We start from the raw sequence: 20809 nt of genomic DNA on the forward strand, positions 1-20809 counted from the left end.
ACAAGATTACATAATAATATTTATTGTGACATGATAATTTGACGTTTACATCTGGATGTGATCATTCATCCTTTGATATTTTATTCCGCACGTTTATACCAGGCGGTCACAAGGACCATGCAGAGTCCTCCGACATAGAGGGGCCGGGCTCTCGTTTTCCCATGCACCAGCATCCACTGACATTGGCCACTGCTCCACATTAAACACCCTGCATTCATAAAAAAAAGGAAAAAGAAACGAGAAACAGTCTAACAAGAGCGGTGTTTACTGGTAGCTGCCTCACTGTGTACTGCGCCCATCATCACGTTTCCAGCAAGCGCTCAAACTAAGAGGAAAAATGGCCAAAAGTGAAAGGCAAAGAAGAAGTTTGAAGAGTGAGGAGTTCTTCTTTGATTCCGAGGCGTCTCTCTTGGATCAGCAAGACTTCGAGATGTCTAGCTGTCCTTTCAATGACGTCTTCAACTCCAAAGACTCCCACATGGAGCAGATCAACACTTTTCTGAAAAATGTACAAGTTTTGCTGGAGGCTGCGAGGTTTCTCGAGAGCTCCGAGCGGAAGGACGGAAGTGAGTTTATTTGTGCTGCGTTTGATCCTCTATGTTTTCATCTGATTTTCAGAAAAACAATACTTCATTGTCAACATACTCAGACAACAAAGGGCTGAGTTAATGCAACTCCTGCAGTAAGCACAGCCTATGACAAGGCACTAGACAAATATGGGTTATTTATTCGCTGCATTTGTGGGAGAGGATAACACTACAAGCTTTATTTTTATGTCTGGACTATTTTATCTTCGTTTTCTGCGTGTTGGGCACCGTCGCTTTGCGCCTCCACAACTCTCAAACCAGGAATCAGTCATTTTTCCCTGCAGCACAGATATAGCATGACATAATGATTAGGTGTGTGCGTGTGCGTGGATGTTGGCTCCCGTTCCGGTATAATAAATCTGATCACATTGCGGCGTCCTCCTGCTCACTTTAGGATGATGTCATTGTGCCTCCGCAGACTCATTCAAAAAAAAAAAGAAGAAAATGTAGAAAGAGACCTCCGAGCACACATTTTTTATATTGCATTATTAAAACAGAAATTAGTGGCTAATATGTTTACTTTGCTTGATGTCTAATCTTTCAGGAATTATGTCTCTATAAAATAAGTTATGGGACTGACTGCAGGTGACAAATCACTGGAAATGCAAGCGGGTTTGAGGCTATATATAATTTAATGACTTGCCACTTAAGAACTGTAATATGAAAATGATTCCTCGGTACTGTCAATGATGCACTTGTTTCCCCTCGATCAGTCATGATTAATTGAAGCTTACAAATAGGCTGTTTCTCCGCTACTTTCGCATGCGACACTGTTCGTGCAAGGCCTATTTTGTACAGATTTATGGATCACGCGAGCAGACGTTTGCATAGAAAGTACTTTTATGTTATATCACCTCTTACAATGTACCGTGGGGAATTTAATCGGATCGCAGGAGACAGCTCTTCTCTCAATTGTTTGCTTCCTGCTATTTGGGGGCGTTTCGCATTGGTTTCCACATGGCGCAAACTTGCTCTGCGGTTGGTCAGATGCGTGCTCAACCCTCGACGCCTGTCAAAGCCATTCGCAAATCAGACGCCCGTTCGTGAACTACGTCACGTGTTGCTGGGCCTGGCTTCAGCCAGCAAGTAACCTCCCACGGTCCTAGTGAAGCATGGGACTTGTAGTTTTTCTGTCTTCTTTAGCGAGAAAAAAACTGACCAGATGATTTCATTACGTTATGGCTGTTTTCGTTAAACCAGTAACACATCAAACATCAGCCTTAATATATTTATTAATAATTATTTCCCTTTTGTTATTATAAAAGAAAAAGAAAAACAACACATACGTCATACATTATCACTAAACTTAGATCTGGGAACTAAAATTAAAATATTGTTATTTATTTCTACATTTCTCTTTCATTGTGATTAGAAGTAGGAGTAACCTATTTAAGCTTAGCAAAAACAATGATCACCATACTACCTTTATTGGTCTGAGAACTGTTGCACGGCCCTAATATGCATATTACTTAATATAAATAACATTAATATACATATTTATTAAATAAATTTAAGTACTAGAATATCACCTGTGTGATAAAACTATGAAACAGGATGTTTAGCTCGACAAAAGTGCGTTAAATTTAAAAAAAATAACAAAACGTTAATGTTTGATAGTATTTAGCAAAGGCACTTACATACTCAGTGTCCCAGAATGCACCGCTTTTAAACCAGCCTCTCCTCCGTCATGTTCCCGCCTCCCAGCTGAGCTGCTAGGTAAACAAACAGGAGAGGAGAGGAAACGGGCAGGAAGAGGCAGTTTGCTGGCTCTCTGCTCCCTCGGCGAAATTTTATAGTGTTTTTATTCGTTTTTTGTAAAACATTTGATATCTTATTTCATAGAAAATTTTACTACTATGATAAACTGGTGATAAACTGGTTTTGACATTTTTAAAATCACGAAGTTTGGCAAGGATTGGGTGTAGCTTGCTAGCTTCCAACACTGGACTTTTTTTCTTTAATTTCGACAAATGCCCAGCTATTGAAGGCACGGATCAAGATAATAACACATCGTTTTCATCTGGTGTACTGATGTACTGTCTTCCCTGTATATAGAAACTGACAGGTCTTTTCTAACGTTTAAAGGCTGAATAGAGCAACATTGACGGCAGCCAGCCTCAGGAAAAAATGACGGCTATTCAGCTAATAAATATCCAACGGTTATTGGAGGCAGCAGAATATCTAGAAAGGAGAGAAAGAGGTGATTTTACGCTTGTACTCTTATCGTTTAACTGCTTTAAATGACATGATATAAGGACCCAAAAAAAGGAAGTGTTTTCAGAAAACGCTTCCGCCATCTGAAGGGAATTTCTTACACTTTTGTTACCTAACGACTGTGTAACAGGGTTGAGAAAAAGTGTCCAAACTTTTCTTATGGCTCATGGTTAACCACAAGTTTTATTTCAACAGAAAGAAAGTGTGAACACGGATATGCTTCGGCTTTTCCGTCAAATCAGAGCACAAACTACCAGAGGCAAAGAAAATTCCGAAATAAGAAGTTCAGCAGTAACCACAACAGGTAAGAATTTGCTTTCTTTAATGTCATGATCCTTATGAAGTTTTGGAATTTTTGTAACGCTATATGAACATGTTCCCTGATGATAATCATAGGTGCCAGTATTTAAACAGACTTTGTAGGATGAGTGTTCTGCAGACAGCATGTGATCCTTACCAACACGTTTGGTAAGCAAGCGAGCCGTCAACAAAGCCTACCTGGGAGCATTTTATTTGCTTTTCTTTGCAGGGAACTTTGTTTTGATTCACAAAAGGTATTTCTTAAACTTGGAGAAACTATCAGAATACCAAAGACTGTCTGTCCCGCTGTTTTGGGACCTGTGGGGTAGCAGAGCTTCATCAGCTGCTTGTCTAACAGAGTGCAGCATCCAGGATTAGGGATCTTGGTGAAAGTGATAGCTTTAAAGCAAATAACCATTGTGTTGTGTCATCAGTATACCTGCAGATAAAAATTTGATTTGGTGTTTTTTTCTTTTCTTTTAAATAAATTCTCAACTGTGGCTTAGACTGACAGTTTCTCTTTTGCCCTAAAGAGGAAATGTTATTATTTCTGGCTGTTGTTGTTTGCAGACATTCAAAGGTGAATATGTGAAACTCTTCCTGTATTATGTCTGCTCTCCTACCCAGCTTGATTTAACACTATGATAAAACATCAGTAGCTTGCACATTGATTAAGGTCCTTCTCAATGAGAAGAACTTGTATTTAGTTGTAAAAGTAGGGAGGATTTCTGACGTTAAGACCCACTGGCATTGTATATTGTCTCTGTGCTAGGCTGCTTACATTAATCTGGTCATTGACAGTCATACATCAAATACAAGCTCATCTACGTCTCTCTCTTAGGCTTTTAATATTAATGTGAGAGAGGGCCACAAACAGGAACTGTGCATTACTCATCATGAGCACTAAACACTGCCTCGATCTGCATGGCAACAGTCATGATCAGAAAAATTTAAAGTCTGTGGCCCATTTATAGCTAATAATAATTAGTTAAATAGCGAAGATACGTAAGAACGCCTCAACAGACGATGTTTTGGACACATTTTCTGTCAGGGTAAAAATTAATCTGATGAGCATCTTGGCCCTTGAATGAGTATGTGAAGGGGGACAACTTTAAGAGTGAGTAATGGAAGAGAGTAAATGGCAGCAAGAGCCACGGAGAGAAGATTTGTTCTTTAAATGCACTGTAACACAGATAAGCATTTTGGATTAGATTGTGCGGGTGTTGATCTTGTTCTCCATGGAGACATCTTCACAATTCACCCTGCAATTTAACACATTTATTATCTAACACCATTTCAGAGCTGCATATTGTGATGTGGCTGATTTTATTCCCACATGAGTTGCAGCCATCGCAAACCAACAAAAACAGCATTATTTGGATGTCACCGCTGATGTCAGGGTTGCTTAAGGGGAGCATTTTCTGTGTCAGTAGTGATCTGTTTTAATTCAACTGTCCTACATACAGCGTGTGGCCTGGCAATATAGCCGAGACATCTTACTAATTTGTTTACGTTGCGAGCAGTTTTTTCACTTTGCTGTGTCATATTGCAGTTCTCCAACAAATGAAAGTGTCATGCATTACAAGAGAGGTCTTAGCTTTACATGTACAACTCTGTCATTTTCTGTGTTTGCATATTTGATAAGAGCTAAAATGAAAAACTTTTCATGACTGATCATTATAATTATTAACCTACATGTGCGTTCTTGTTTGTTCCTCACTCACATAAACATAATGAAGACCTTCTAATTTAATGTCTAGCTGTCTTCTTAAGGATTATGATAATGTATTTTTTATAATATTTACCCTAACATTACAATTACATATGCACACTTTCCTTTCTAGTTATATCTTGCTTCAGTTATATTTGTCTTGTTTTCTTAGTAACATGTCAGGGCTTAAAGAAATGGGCTTATCTGAGTCTGTCCTCTCATGCCTACTGTTTATAGCAGGGATGCCTTATCTAGTTGACCCACTCTGAGTGTGTGTATACATGTACACGTACGCTTGCATGCCTACAGTAGAAAGCTTGATGCTGTTATATATGGCCTTCAGCCAGTTTATAATCGGTGATGCATTTTTGTCGGACTCCAGACATGCAAACATCTGATTCAAGAGGCAGGGAAAAGGTTTGTGATGACAAAAGCTGAGGAAAAAGTCACCTAACTTAGGTTGATAGCTCTTCATTTCTCACATGTATTGTGTGTCATATGTGTCAGGTTGCTTGATTTTCGGCACTGATTTCGATATCAGCATTGCCCTAAAGTGGAAATCCAAGTTTTTTTTTAATTGTTCCTTGTTTTAAAAAATAATTTGAAGTCACACGGGTTTCTTGGATTTTTAAATTTTTTTAACATGGTTTGGATAGGAAAATGTGGAATTCAGGTCATAAAGCAGCACAGATGCAGTGAAGTTGCTCTGACACCTACTGACGCAAATGATTCAAATTAGGCACATGTTCATAATCTGTTGGCAAAACTATTGCTTTGACTTACAAATTGATAGACATAATAAAAGACCTACGTGCTGCCATCAACGCACAAATAAATTTCCCCCAAAAAGTCTGCATTGAACTGCATTGCTTTGACGTTTTCTTTTTTCTGAATAAAGAACACATCTTTGAACTGCAGTTCACTTTCTGATATAAAGCTTGTAGAAGAACAAATAAAACCTTGCTTTAGATTTATGATCTCAGAATATGTGGCTGGATGGCAATATGGGAGATGAAAGCTGTCAAGAGCACACATGTTAGCACTTAAGTGCTCATAGATTTTTAGGAAGTGGCCTGCACCAGCATACGTGTGTTTTGCTGTGATAGCAGCTACTCAGTCTGGTCATAGACCCTGTCATGTTGAATAAATAAATTACCACAGCTGAATTAACATGCCCTGCATATCAGGCCACAAGAATATTATTCTCATGCATTCTCATGTTGATGTATGTTCTCTTTAGTGTACTCAGCGCTGGGGAAAAAGAAAAAAAAAAGATCAGGAAAAACAGCAGGATGGAGATTTTCATTAGGTTATATCCATCAACCCTTTACCCCCTCAGATGTGGCAGGATGCCATTTGTGTTGAGGGAACTTCTTGTTCCCTTTTTGCCACACAAAGACACTCTCAGGGACCAGCTGATTCACTTTACATTAGTAACAGCACTGAACCCTGGCTGCATGTCTGTATGTGTGAGTGCACGCTTATACCTGCCCAGACGCACACACACACACACAACTGTATGCTTTATGCTGTACACAGTGTGGACATAAGTGCCTGCAATGTCACACACATCCTCTCAGAGTTATGTTGTGTATTACTGAGGCTAAGTAGTGCCACAGTGCATGCCTGGATGTCACGCTGACATTTGTTGGTGTAAAGGCTTCAGTGTGCTCGACTTACAGTTGGTCTTGTTTGGGATTAATTGATAAAACCAATTAATCAATTTAGACATTCCAGTTCACCATGTGCCTCTGAACCCATGTTTGAGTATGTAGTAGACATGTTCTCTTGACATTAGAAGTATTTTTCTTATGTAATGCTGGACCTGTATTTTTCGCTGGCTTTATTTGACAGCCTCTGTTTTTTCTGTTTTTGCAGGTCAACACATAATGAGCTGGAAAAGAACAGGTGAGTCGGTGATCATTTTTTACAACTCCTCAGATTTATAGTGTGCAGCAAAACCTCCAGACACATTCACAACATACCTTTTGACGTAAGCAAGGGCTTGTCCTACTTTCGTTTCGCTCTACAAGATCTTTGCCCTTCTTCAAATAAGCACTTACTCGTCTTTTTAAAAGTCAGAGGTTGCCAAAGCATTTCCAGGACACCTGACTGCCCTTTTTGCATCTCCCTGATTTCCCCACCTTTTGCACACAGTCTTTGCACCCTTTTATGCAAAGACTGAGTATGTAATATTTTGGTTTCATCTATGCGGCTGCCTGGTCCCTGTCATGCAAATGTCATTACCTGTGTCTGCATGAAACTCAACATTTGTGACCACAAGGGCCAGTGGATGTACGCACGCATCCTTTTTTCTTTTTTCTTCCTCTTCTTGCATTTCAAACAAAGGGGCTTTTCTCTTTGCTGCCACGTATTTACCAACATCTTTTCTTGTGAGAATGTCCCGCTGAGTACAGCTGGGTGGACGCAAGCATAGTCAGTGTCTGACCTTGGCTTAAGAGTTTTTGAGTTACATCTTCAGGAAAGTCAGCCCACAGAGACAGCAAAAGCCAAAAATCACAAACCTTTATACTCGTATGTTGATGCCAAGCTGTTTTTTGACTGTTACGGACTGTAGTTGAGGTGACAAAGTCAACGTCATTTTTAAAGAAAATGTTCTCTTGGTGGTTTTCGAGCCCAAACGTGCTTCTATACAAAATATGTCTCGGCATGTACGATTTTATCTGTCTCCATGATGAGAAGTGGGGTATTCAGAGAGACCTACGTTTGTGACTGTTACCACAGCATCCTCTGAAGAGAGTGAGAGCTGGTTTAGAAGAAGCCCTTATCAGATTGAAATTGCCACCCACATGGAGTATTTATGCACTGTGACTTTGCAGGCTTGAAGAATCAAGCTGTAAAGGGTTTCTTTTGACACTATAAATAAGAGTGGCTAGACGTTAAGGATTTATGGTAAATAGAAAAAAGGCTTGCCTTCCATTTCATTATCTAACAGCGTGTGGGTACAATGAACGGATGTAGGAGACTGGATCAATTCAGTGTAATTACATATCACCTCAGCCTGCTTTTCTCACCATGCTCCCTGGCAGCCTCCTCTGAAAGGATGGGAGCATTGGAAGGAGATCCAGTGAGTTAAATATAGACGAGAGTTGATGTGTCATCTTCATGCTCATATGCATAGCCAGCCAAGGCCAGCCGTTCGGCTGACTGGCCTCGGCAGATTGCGGCACAAATGCAGGATTGCATTTTTCGGTTTTCCACCCACACAAATACATGTACAAAGAAAAGGCGCCGGGTCATTTATTTGTTCCTACAACACAGTACCAAGAGTGTTTCTGAGCTCATTCCAAATTCTTTGTTGCATGGTCTGTTACGATGGCCATTTATGGCTTATAGCCATCTCTGCCAATCATAACAGACCAGAGTAAAGCCTGTAGATGGCAGGACAGAAAGGATGAGTGTGGACCACAGATTTAAGGTTGCTGCATAGCTATTAACCATGAAAGTGGTTAGATAGTTTCCTCCTGTGTTATGAATTTATTTAGGGAATTTCCACGGTGGTTTGCCTTCTTATTTGTGCCTTTGACAATGTAGGTTTACCATCATTGTGTTTAGGTTTCTATCTGATATATCTACCAGACCAGGACAAGCAGGGAACAGACCAACCTGTGCCACAGTACAGTATCAAATCCAGATACCGACAGCACACATTTTTTTGTCTCTTTCGAGCTTGAATCAGTGAGCATAATGCCGTTGCACAGTAATTCTGATTTTCATTAGCAAATAAAGAAGAATAAAACTGAAATGGTAATCCAGAAGCACATTTAAAGTCAGAATCTTTTATAATCCCCCTATTTTGCCAGCAGCTAATCCAATTCCCTTCCAGCTCATGCTTGACATTAAGTTATACATATCAAGCATAGCTGTTCACCCAAGTGTGTCAGGCTTGTGCCATGATCCTTCAACAACAGCGACAGCGCTAGCTTTTTTTTCTTCCCATCTTAAAAGACCTGGCCGCAGCTTCTCCCAACACTTATCAACCCTTTGTATCAGCAGCCGGCGAGACGTTTTGCTTGGCGTGGTTAGCAGAGGTCTTGATAACCTCTTTAATGTATAGGTCTGTTGTGACAGCAGAGAACTCAGGAGGTGGATGAAAGGCGGTGAAAGGAAAGAAAAAAACAAAACACACACATTCCAGATACTTAGCCTCTGCAGTGTTACCAGATAATGTGGTGGCTCTGCCGCTTTGATCATATGCCTCCTAACAGCCTTATTTAACTTCCACATGTCACTACTAAATTACACTGCCTCGGTAGGTTCTAACGGGAAGAGGCTTGCAGGTCTGCATTCCCGCTACTTTGATCTCATACCTCTTAGTCATTTTCTTTTAAACATGTTGATAATAAATTCCCAAGCTCCGGCTGTTTGTTGATCTTTGTGTTATGTAGCGAATCTTCATTAACAGCAACAATTTTCATACCTCAGCTTTTAATCTATAGCCGCTCAACCGCCTGTTTTTTCCTACCTGACCCAGACGAGTTAATACAACAAGCTTTTACTTAAATTCACAAGAACCACCGCTGATCATCTGAGTTTCTTCTCCACTGCCTCTTATTCATCTTAATAGTTTTTTCCGGCGCCAGCATTATCATTCACATGGGAAATTATTTCCCCAATGCCTTCGTCGTGGATGCAATATTAGTTTTTCTGCTTGATTTATTTTTTTTTTTTTCATTAAAGGAGCTGGGCAAACAGTGTACGTTAAACTCATTTCAGTGTTTGCATGTGGAATAAAAATACAGCTGACTCTTGGCCTGTATAGTTCTACTTCGGTGGCGTGTTCTTCCAGCCCTGGGCTTGAATAAACAGTTAAACATGAATAAGCTTGGTTTGCTTTTCCTGGGTGTTCAGATGCCTCTTAAAGAAAGAAAATCTGCCTCTCCAGTCTCTCTGTTGTCTGCCCAGTGAGTGCAGCCTATTCTCAGGCACTGCTGCAGGGCCTAAAACTGGGACTGTTTGTTCTGACCAACGTGACAACTTGTAAGCTTTTCTTGGCTCAGAAAAGCAGCTTAAGGGACTTGATCTTTGGTCTGGTGAGCTCAGCTAGAGCATGCACACGTGCTGCCGCATTTCAGCTCCCCTCTTTCTGTAGCCATCCGGTTCTCATTCTTTACGGCCCGGCTAGGCTTTGACTTAGCTAGCGATGGTCTCTCAGGACAAGGAAGTAATTGACAGGCTAATGGGATGAGAAGCGGGATTGGTCAAACACACCTGACTAATGGAAGCCTTGAGCCACACGCAAGCCTGATCTGCCGTCCTGATTTGCGTACAGTGAGCATTTCCGCACTGTAATTACCACCGTGAGGCATGAGCCAGTATCAGAGTAGGATATTCTCACCTGCCACCACAGTCAGATGGGGAGTTTTAGCTGCCCCCCTCTCCCTTCCTAGTGTTGCAGGCCACCAGCTGTAATGAGCTATAATACTTTGTTTTCTAAAGGTTTACTTGGCCTATAAGATGGTGTTAGTAAGTACCTTGTTTACGCTGTGCGGTCAGGAGTGTATTACCTTCTTTCTAGGTAACTAGGACAAGTCACAATGAGGCGCTTGGTTTTTGGAGGGCGCCATAAAGTGAACCCTTTAATGAAAAATATTTCTGTTGCATGTTTCTTGCTGTATAATCTTCTGCATTTTCAGCATGTCTATTACATGTTTGCTTTTAAGAGACTCAATCTTTTACAACCAAGAAATGAAAAAATCCACTTTCCTAAAGACAGTGTAAAACAAGCTGACTTGATTTTCTAACTTCTGATCAAGCAAACTGGGCAGATAAGGCTACAGCAACAAGTGACAAGGGAGCAAGCCACTTTGAGAATGAGCAAACTTTTTTGCACTGAAGGCATTCCTAAAAGAAACTCTACTTCCTGTTGCTACTTCTCTTAATGCTTCATGCTGAAGAGAACTGATCTTGGTGGCTTGACAATGGCTTTTATATGCATATTTTCCGTATCAAATGCCATAAGGTGAGACTGAAATCAGGTGCTTAAAAATCACTTTGTGGGAACTTAAATGCAAGAAGTGCGGACCTGTACAATCCTCACCCCCACTGGTTTGCTGTGAAATGGTAGAGGACTGTGTAAAACCAGAGATCATCCCTGCTCTGCCTCAGAAACCATCCTCACACGTATGTTGTGTACATAGCAGTAAAGAAACGCCCCACAGGAAGGACGTGATGTCGGCACTTAATGGCTCACCCATCAGTCACGTCGGGTTCTTCTAACCCTTGATTCAACTCTCCGTGACACCCTGTTGTTGTTGGCTTGGCATAGAAAATTGTACACGTACAACATTTTGTTGAAGGACAGTGTAACTATATGGATGATACAAAGATGACAAAGCTGGATGAGCAGGTATAATCTGTTATGCTGACTGCCCTCTGACTCAAACCTTGTTTTTTTGTCTCTGTTTTGCATGTAGGTGTTTAAATTAATCAATTTCAGTAAGTACTGTATGTACAGGTTTCTCTGCATCACTCTGCAGAGTGTTCAGTTCCTCCCACACGCACTGTGTGGTCTGTTCAACCTGTTCCATTAACAACATTGTGTATGGCTTGTTGATGCGTTCACTTTGTACGGAACAGATGAGGCTGTTGTCACATAGTTTTCCAGGAAGAAATCCCCATTTTCTTTCATTAATCCTAAAGCAGTTTGTTACATTAACTGTCGTGCTAATTTAATCTGAGGGGAGAAAGAGAAAGACAGGAAGGAGAGAAAAAAGGATGCTTGTCGAGGATGCAGGACAGTCTCAATTAGGCTAAATCTGACTGCGGCTTCTATTTTTAGCCGCACAGCCTAGGAAAAAGGGAAACACCACAGCCTTTTGACCAATCAGAGGTTATTTTTTCGCCAATGAGAGCAGTGAGCTGAAGCAGTAGTGAGAGAAGTCTCCACCCCCTACTCCCACAGCAGCTACTTCATATACTTTCCATCATCAGAGCCCTCTCTGAATGTCATTATTTCCTATTCAAACGATGATAACTAAGGAATAACACCCTATGGACCTACCTGCCACCAACAGGCAGAAGTGGCTCAATGAGTTTGATCAATTTAAGCTGGGTGACTGAGAAACTGAGTGTGTGCGTCTTTTCAGAAATGGGTGTTTTGCGCATTAAAGATTATTGTACAATGTTTGGATTACATTCCTTCCCCCACCCTCTGTTGGATGTATTAAACACACGAACAACTGTAAGAGAGTTGTGTTCTGACAGGACAACCCCCTAACTTACATGCATCCTCCAACCTGCTTGTGAAGCCAACATCTGGCTGGATCTCCCCGGCTTCCTGAGTCAAGCCTTATTGGAGTTTTAATCCAAAACTCCCTCGCAGAGGGCTAAAGGGTAAGGGTTCTGGCCTGGGTCAGGGATGTGTAGGTTAGGATTCAGGAAGGAGATAGAAGACCATTGTTGCACATGTAACGTCAAAGATAAAGATTAAATCTCTCAAAAGAAATTGGACAAGCAGAGCGAGATGTTTGTGTTGAACACATAATCTAACCACATTAGCTATATATGACTGGGATTTGCAAAAGACAATTTAATTGATTACATTGTTTCCCCCCCCCACTTTTAGATGGCAGGATTATTGTGCACCTAAAAGCATTCCCCTCTCCCTCCTCTTTCCTCCCCTCTGTCCTACTAACTCAACCCCCACCCCCCATCTTTCCCTCTCTGGCTCAGTTTCTATTGCTATCCCTTTCGTTTACTTCGTCTCTTTGTCTTTCACCTTCTTTCTTCTGTTCTTTATTCCAACCTTTGTCAGTGGAGCAGATTAAAAGGCAGTGTGCACGTGTGAACTAATCCGTGCGCTAGTGATGGGTTTCAGCCCCAGAGTCTCTTGGCCCAGCCACACACAGAGCTTGCATCCCCCTCTTTCAACTCCATCAAACTCTGCACATGTGTGTATATGTGTGAGCACGTGTTTATGTCTGTGGCGGCTGCTTGCAGAGGCTAAATTGCTGCAGTACTCTTTTATCCCTCCTCTCTTAGTCATTTTGCTTCATGTTTGACTCCACTACTTTGCTCTGTTGACATGTGTCAGGAGCACACTGGCCTCAGTGAGTTTCACGTGGCAGTACATTGTTCTACATAGTAATTAACAGCTCTTCATTTATTTACTACTTGTGGCCTCGGGGTTGACGTGTTGGGTTCACGGAAGTCCACATTGATTTTTGGACTCTCATTTGCATTTTACTGCTCTCACTTTCTAGTATGGTTTCATCCCTGAGTCCATCTGTTTTTTTTTACTGTGAGCCTACTGCCAGTTGGAAATATCTTTTCTGCACACTGAATCTTTTTTTTTGGTGGGATTGAGGTCACAACTGCCTAAATGTTCAGATCTCTTATTCCAATCCACCCACAGGCAGCAGTGCACCCCTCACCCCCAGCATTTCTTTTTTTCTCCCTGCCTCAGCCATACAATTGGTCCTCCTGCAGGATAGGCCGCGTGAAATCCCAAGATGTTCTAATAATTGTTCAACTGGAAATTTTGCTGTGTTCTCATTTCCTTGTCTTTTCGTGAACTTTAGGATTTGGCTTTTAGTTTGGACTTTGCGATAGAACTTGCCAGAACGTAAGACACAGGATGCCACAAAGAGCAGCATCCATGTGCGAACTGTCTTTGTGCTGAAGTCTGCTTTTATCAGGAGGCCAGTTTCATGCAGATGATTTGAATTTACTGCCAACTGAAGGATGAACACCTTGAGGTTCTTCTACTCTTTGAACTTGATGCATCCTGCTGAGTGCTCACACACTTTCACTCTCAAAGTGGTCACAAAACAAACCATTAACAGGTAAACACACTTCTAGTCAACAGAAAGCAACCTTTTTTGTCATAGGACGTTGCAGTGATCTTCAAATCTGACATGGAAACTGAGCAGATTTTAGTCAGATGCTGTTGTTAAACCCTGTGGAATTCCTGACAGACTGGCTTGCATTGGTGCCCATGGCTAGTTTCTGGGCAGATTACATAGATAAAACACTACCCTTCCTCCCCCACTCACTATATCTCTCATCCTCTATGTCTCACTCTGACTCTCTCTACATCTACCCCATCTGTCCATGTTCCATAGAGAAGATGAGAGAGGCATCAGCCTATCAGAAAAACTAACCTACAGTTGCTATACGGCAAAAATCGCTGTACCGCATGAATTGAATTAAACTTTTATTTGTCTTTGCTCCTGTAACAGTTACAGCGTTACTCAACCTTAAACTCATGTAGGTTTCAACAGTAAGTCGAAGTCGAGTGCATTGTCCAGTGGCTATTTATTACTATAACTTGCCAATATCAGTTGAGGGTGAATACTTTTATACCTGTTATTAAATAAGAATTACATAACAACGTTTTCCACATTAATCAAAACCAGTAATGACGACCTCCTTTTTGACAGAGACGTCAACATTTAAGCCTGGCTATGTCTCACTGTGTAATTTCCTTAACTTCCTATTTATGGCTCAAATAATAAAGCTCTAACCTGCTGAATTGCATACAAAGGTTTGCAGCCAAGCTGGTGCCTCTTTGATGACTTTTCCAGCAGCTAACCCAGTATGAAAAAAGCTCTATTTAGTCAGGTGCCATTTTCTGTACGGGTAAACATGTGACCTTAGCTGCAGCCTGACAGCCGTCATGTGAGAGAGTGAAGCGGGGAGGGAGGGTATGAATCTTCCTCAACAAAGAATGAGAGACACGTTGATATAAAAAAGGTGGTATCTCTGTCAGAAAAAAGACAACCCGTAGACAAAGGTGGCGTGCAAACACAGAGAACTCCTGTGTTTGAGTTTTATATGAACTGTAATGTACTGTAAACTGTTGCTTCCTCAAATGTCAGGTTTATTTACACTGACTGGGAGTTAAAATGGACTGCATCATTTTATCACATCTTATTATCACTGAAAATAAATTAGGAAAATAGACCTTTTGATTTGATTTGCCTTCAAATATGCAATTGAAGAACATCATTGCATTGATTTTTCTATATAAGTATGAGTGTAATCGTCCGCCTTCGACACAGTTTATTCAGTTGCTTTGGTCAGAGCAGACCATTATGGAGGACAAATGTATGGGAATGGCACGTAGCTTAAGACCTGCCCCCTTCCATCTATATTACATGTTACCATCTGCAGAGAGTGGATCCAATATGCCACATGTTGTTTCCCTATGCATGCCTTTTTAATGTTGAGCTAATGGAAGAAAAAAAATCTTGATGTACTGAGAGGAGGGATGAAACTTCTGTTCCAATGTTTTTGATTGCTTTAATTGCCCTCCTCTGTATGGTCTGGACATGGTTCAGTATTCTTTAAACAAGACTTTGCATCACACGATTCCCAAATCACTTCGGTAATCTTTGACCTCACTGTGAATCATGATTTCTGGCTGCTTTAAATGAGGCCTGATGCCGCAGTAAGGCAGAGGAGAAGCAGTCGCTTTCCCTCATAAATTCCAGTATGTTTTTTCCCCCTCTATAATAGGGACTGTCTAATGATGTCTTAATTTTCTTTCTTATGTCAATTTAAGAGATTTATCACAGAGGCAGTCATTGGTGATGTGTAATTAGTTTATTAACTGGGTAAAGGGTCACATTTCCTCTCTCTACTTGTATTAGAAATGGGTCAAAGTATGTGTGTGTGTGTGTCTGTTAAATGGGTTTCAGGGAGTGGGGGATTTGCCAAATAAAATTGTATTGACTGGGATCTGCACTGGAAATCTGACCCTGGCTTTTAAAAGCATGTCCAGTATTTATGTCAGACATCTTGGACGACCTGAGAACTTATCCATTATTTACGTGTTCACAAGTTTAGAATCTAGGGCAGCTATATATTTTTCTTTTTTCTCCATAGATCCTCCTTCGGCTCACTGTGCTGGTTTCGGGGGTGGGGTGGGTAGTCAGAAAACATCTATATCGGCACACATTTCACTAAGAACACGTACATGAAAATGTATTTTTCTTGCTGAGCCAGTCATGGATTGCTATAGCAGGATATTAGTGAAGCTAAATGAGTAAAAAGTGTAAACGGAGAAGTCTTTCAAAGTGACTTCTGGGTTCAGAAGAAAGCCTGATCTTTCGAATCTTTAACTCGTAGGGTTTTTTTTACCTGGTGCTCCACAGGTGCAGCCCGTTCTTGAGATTTTCACTGAATGGAACAGGAGAGGTGTCTTACCTTTCAAATACAGGCGGCGCAAAGCCAGATACCAACACAGGAGTCTTCAGTAAAGGAAGTCTTATTTTCTCTCTGTAACATGAGATAGAATCTCGGTTGAGTTTGTGTAAATAACAGTTCAAAAACTGTTTATGTTCTAAACATCTCCCTAATTGCATGGAGGGTATAATGGACTGCATTTGAGCAAATAACAGTTAGATGCATTTTCACCTCATAATCGACTGAAAATAATTCCCTTTGCGGTGTTCTATAAATGACGGGGAAAAAGACTAACTAAATATTAGAGTAGATGTTAGCGGTGTCAGATGGGGGCTGCACAATCATTTGTCTTTCTCCCATAAAAAACATGCATGTCGGGTTAATTGGGCATTGTAAATTAACCGTAGGAGTGAGTGGTTGTTTTGTTTCTGTTTACTCTGTGCTGGACTGGCGACATGTTTAGGGTGTGCCCTACATCCCACCCTTTGGCAGGCCCCCTCCCTCCAGGATCCTGAATAGGATGAGGCGGATATAGAAAATAGATGGATGGATTGTATAAGATAAGGTGGAGTTTCAAAAAACAACTTATCTCAGCAGCTCGCTTAGGGACTGGACTGTTGCTAACGATGATGATGGCTTAAATCCAAACATAATGCGAGATTTTTTCGTCCTGAGACAGTATAACTTTAAAAAAACTTTATTACTGAACACTGATTAGATAAGGACAACAAAACCTCTGTTCAGAAGTTGATTTACCAGTTAGAGATTAAAAACAGTATTTGGTCTCTTACAGATCTTGCTAACTCGAGAGGAAGGATTTTTTTTTTGTGGGGGGGTTGGTTAGTGGTTAATGTACAGATGAAGTCCTAACTTTTATAAAATTCCTGCTGGTTTAAAAGGAAATATGATCAGAAATGGCACAGTCGCCACTGTGTGGGATTTGTTAAAATGAAAACACAAAAGCTGTTTGTGTTACTTTCCTGGTTTTTGTTGATGAAATTCTCATGTTTCTCATTATTCTCCACGATACTCTGATATTTTCAAGAATCTACAGCTAATTCGTTTGACTTCTCTAGTCATCTTGGTTATGCAAAAGTAAGTTTTTACACTTGTTTCACATCACATCGACTCACATTTAAAGAGGTTTTTGTCTCCGTGTCACCGTCTTTTCATTTTGTAACATACATTATTCAGATTGAATTCTCCAGAGTGTGTGTGCCTTTCAGTGCCATTTTAAAGCTGATGCGCTCTGCGCTGTGTGCATGGATGATGCAAGAACAATGGGAGGTGTGCGCTGAGCTGTTGTGCATAGGATGTGCGTAGGTTCTGTAAGAGTTATGGTGGGCTGCTCTTCCATACCAACAGGGAGAGCTTCAAAGTGCATCTCTAAAAAGACTCAGCTTCGATGACATTGGAGGCAGTCTGATGCATTTCAACAGCAGAAATGGCACCGGAGTTTGTTTCAATATACTTACTCATCTATCATGTATCATAATTTTGATTGGTTAACTGCTTGTCTTTCTGCAAACGTGGTCACATACATGTTCTGTATTCATATCTGAAATCAGATGGGGCCGACGAATGAAGCAGAACATTGCAAACAGGCTAAGAACACCTAAAGTTGTGGGAATTGAAAGAAAAGGGATGCAGTGTGCAGGGGTGGATGCAGAGAGAAGGTGCGGTGTGGTGACCCAGGGCTGGCTGGCTGCTTGCTCACATGTCAAAGCCAAAAGGCAGAGCTGCCTGCCTGCGTACCCATCTGGGGCCCATCAGGAACACAAGGGAGCACACACACAGACACACGATTCCAAACAAGACGAAGACACACGTGTACATACTTTCATGCAGTGATTAGAGTGGAAGTGCCCCATTGTCTCAGGAGGAAAGGGAAGGCTGGCTACTTGCCATCCTCTCTTTGAGGACAGAGCAGAGGAGTGCATATCACAGGAGCTGCCAATTTCCTGTCAATTGAGTATTAACAAATCAACCGATTTGTCTCAGCTTCACTTGCAAAAACTGTTGGTTAGTTTTATTCACAGCAAAACATCAAATTGCATCATTTCTTCCTGCTTTTTGTGCTGAAATTCTGAATTTGTAAAGCAGATAACATTGATATTTCCCTCTTAAGATTCAGCAGTAAAGAGTAGCTTTAAAAGAAAGAAACAGTTAATAAATCCTTTGTTTTTTCACTTAAGTACAGTATACAAAAAAAGACCAATGCTGACCACTTTGTTGGTTTAGTAAGGTCTAAAAGCTCCTGTAAAGCTTTTTTTATGAATGCTATGAATATTTTCTCTGAGCCGCAGGTAACTCCCATGAACTTGTGAGAGATCAGCAGCAAGAGCAGCAGCTTTAGATGTGGTTTCCTTTGAAATGTATTCGTAGTTCTGTGTATAAATGCTCACTCTCAAAGAAATTCTACTGCGGCTGTTTGCCTTGTTATACCAACCAAGGCACCACACAAAAGAGAAACAATCGTGCCGCTGTATTTGCTTAGATTCTCAGGGATCTCCTTCTGCTGAATACAAGGACAAACAAGGCTGTTTTTTCCCTGTGCTGTCGGACTGACAGTGAGGGATTTGATATCCCCGCTGTGCGTGACAGTTCGGAGCAAAGGTCCTGGTAGCAAGTGGCCACGTGTTATGTAATCCGCCACAGATGGAGAGTTCTTCATTCAGGCAACCTGCAGCTTACCGCGCCATTCATTAGACGCTGGACACTACAGGTTTAAAGTGTGAAACTATCAGCCACTTATCTGTGATCTTTTATTTTTGCATTTGTACAATTATCTGAGATGATTTTAGTCTTTCGGTCTTCTCAGCATCTGCCTGAATACACAAGGGCTGAAGGAGTTTGGATGAGTGCAAGAGCTAGTGTTGAGAGACCACTCTCCCATCGTATTGCCCTTTGATTTTTAACACAAGAATCGTGACCTACATGACCATATAAGTCTCTCGGTCAGCCACACTGACAGCCATCCACTGAAACTGCGTGTGATCCATTGACGTCACATCCTTTAACCAGGTATACTTAACCATCCCTTAGCTTCAGTAGCTGAGGACACAAAGTTATGAGCCTTCACATTAAATCCATAGCTGTTTATGTAACAAACATCGGCCTTTTCTAAGAACCCTGCAAACAGAAGGCTGTTGCAGGTTATGTGGCTGCAGAGGGCGGAGGCAAATGGAGATTTTTGCCTGCAGCATGCAGGTATTTATGGTCACAAGCTGCCACTCATATTTTAAGCTGTGCTTGGCTTAAGCTTTTTTGGCTGTGGGTCTACACGATAAACGAGGCTTTCCAGGGATTAAACCCTCTTGTTGGGGGCATCACCAGGAGCCAGGAGCTAATGACCTTTAGCCCCTTAGTGAAGCAGCTATGCTTGATTCAGCCTGACGCTTTGATGCAGGGGTCTGTCTGTGTAGGTCGGACTGCATCAGCTGACATGGCCTCACAGCCAGAGAAACTTTAGATACTTGCATTGCTTTCCGGAATGCAGAATGATTAGAAATAAACAGTTAAAGATAATTTAACTTTGAAATACTCTTTAAGTGTCAAATGTCCATCATCTGGTATCCTGGTATTAGAGATAGTGCTGCTGGTTTTGACTGGCATGATAAACTACTGAAACTTACACCGTTTTTAAAGGAACAAAAGCTCACTGTAGCCTTTCCAACTGCTTATAGTAGCAGGTTTGTCATCATTGCTCTGAAGGCTACCACAAGGCTTACCAGTCCTGTATACTTCCACCTCCCACAGGACAGGCCAGATAAGATGAAGAGATGGTGTCATTGCTCTGTATCCTATAAAGGCTGTGTTGGATCACATTTCCTGATAAAAGCAGTTTCCTTTTTTTGATTGGACCGAGGACGTCGGCACAACACAGCAGGACAGAAAACAAGCTTCCAGCTAACTGGGAAAAAAAGATGAGAACTAATTAATCTCGTCTCTATTTGTCCACTATTTGGGTTTTTACCTCCATGTGAGATGTTACAGTCAGCAGTCGTGCGTGCAAAGACAAAGTCAGCTATGCCCGTGTTGCCCTGACCACAGCATCCTCATTGAACATTAGCATGCACGCCCAACTCTTGTGTTCCTACTCATGCTTACCAATAAAAATCCATGTCTACTGCATGGTCATTTGATGGGGGACTGAAGGCTGATTCATCACCTTTTTATTGCACTGAAGCGGCAGATGTTAGCGGGTTTTTAAAAAGGGCTTTACAGTTTGACTTCCAATTTAATTGCCATGAGTTGCGACGATCTACTTTTTTGCTTTCACAGCGACATGCTGCTCATTCGACACTCCCTCTTATGCTGTCTGGAGCTTCTTTGCCATCTGTAATTATCAGAGTGCTACACAGAGGAGTGTGTCATACTTGGAGAGATTAGATAAAATGCCAGCACACATCTCACACACCCATCCACCAATAAGAGGTACAGTGGGGGTGTCTGAATGCTGTCAGGAAGTTTCTTTTTTGCCACAAGAGGATATTAAACTGTACTTAAAGTTGCTGTGAAAAGGGCAGGAGTGTGTTTGTGGTTTCACACTGGTTCAGTATAAAGTGGGGATGAGCAGCCCAGCCCAGCCGCTTCATACCACACTCACTAGTTGTGGTCTAAGTACTAAGAACCGTAATGAGATGCTTCAGTAATTGCCAAGAGTGAAATATTGTGACTTGCTGCGGTGCCTGTGTGGTCGGTGTACCTCGGCTCCGTCTGAACATTTATCATGTCAGTGGGTCAGGGTGAAACGAGGATGAAGAACAGGAGGGCTTGTAAATGGGGTTATCTGGGGTTGTCTGTCAAGATGGTGGTTTTAATCTCAACTAAGACCCTTCAGTGT

At 41.4% G+C, this 20809-nt stretch overlaps 1 protein-coding gene across 2 annotated transcripts in view; it reads left to right on the forward strand.

Annotated features, from left to right (window-relative positions):
- The first annotated feature begins 201 nt into the window (after nucleotides 1-201).
- mxi1 (max interactor 1, dimerization protein) overlaps nucleotides 202-20809 on the forward strand; it is a 28095-nt gene continuing 7487 nt past the window's right edge. The window contains exons 1-3 of one of the 2 annotated variants that reach the window (XM_072384512.1): nucleotides 202-566; nucleotides 2997-3105; nucleotides 6691-6720. In XM_072384512.1, coding sequence (XP_072240613.1) covers nucleotides 338-566; nucleotides 2997-3105; nucleotides 6691-6720 — 368 coding nt within the window. In that variant the 5' untranslated portion in view covers nucleotides 202-337. Of the gene's footprint in view, nucleotides 567-2299; nucleotides 2788-2996; nucleotides 3106-6690; nucleotides 6721-20809 lie in introns of those variants that run through there. The other variant, XM_072384513.1, reaches the window with a different exon arrangement.

This window comes from Leuresthes tenuis, unplaced genomic scaffold, assembly GCF_036924035.1.
Source record: "Leuresthes tenuis unplaced genomic scaffold, fLeuTen1.0.hap1 SCAF_4, whole genome shotgun sequence".
In the NCBI taxonomy this organism is placed as follows: domain Eukaryota; kingdom Metazoa; phylum Chordata; class Actinopteri; order Atheriniformes; family Atherinopsidae; genus Leuresthes; species Leuresthes tenuis.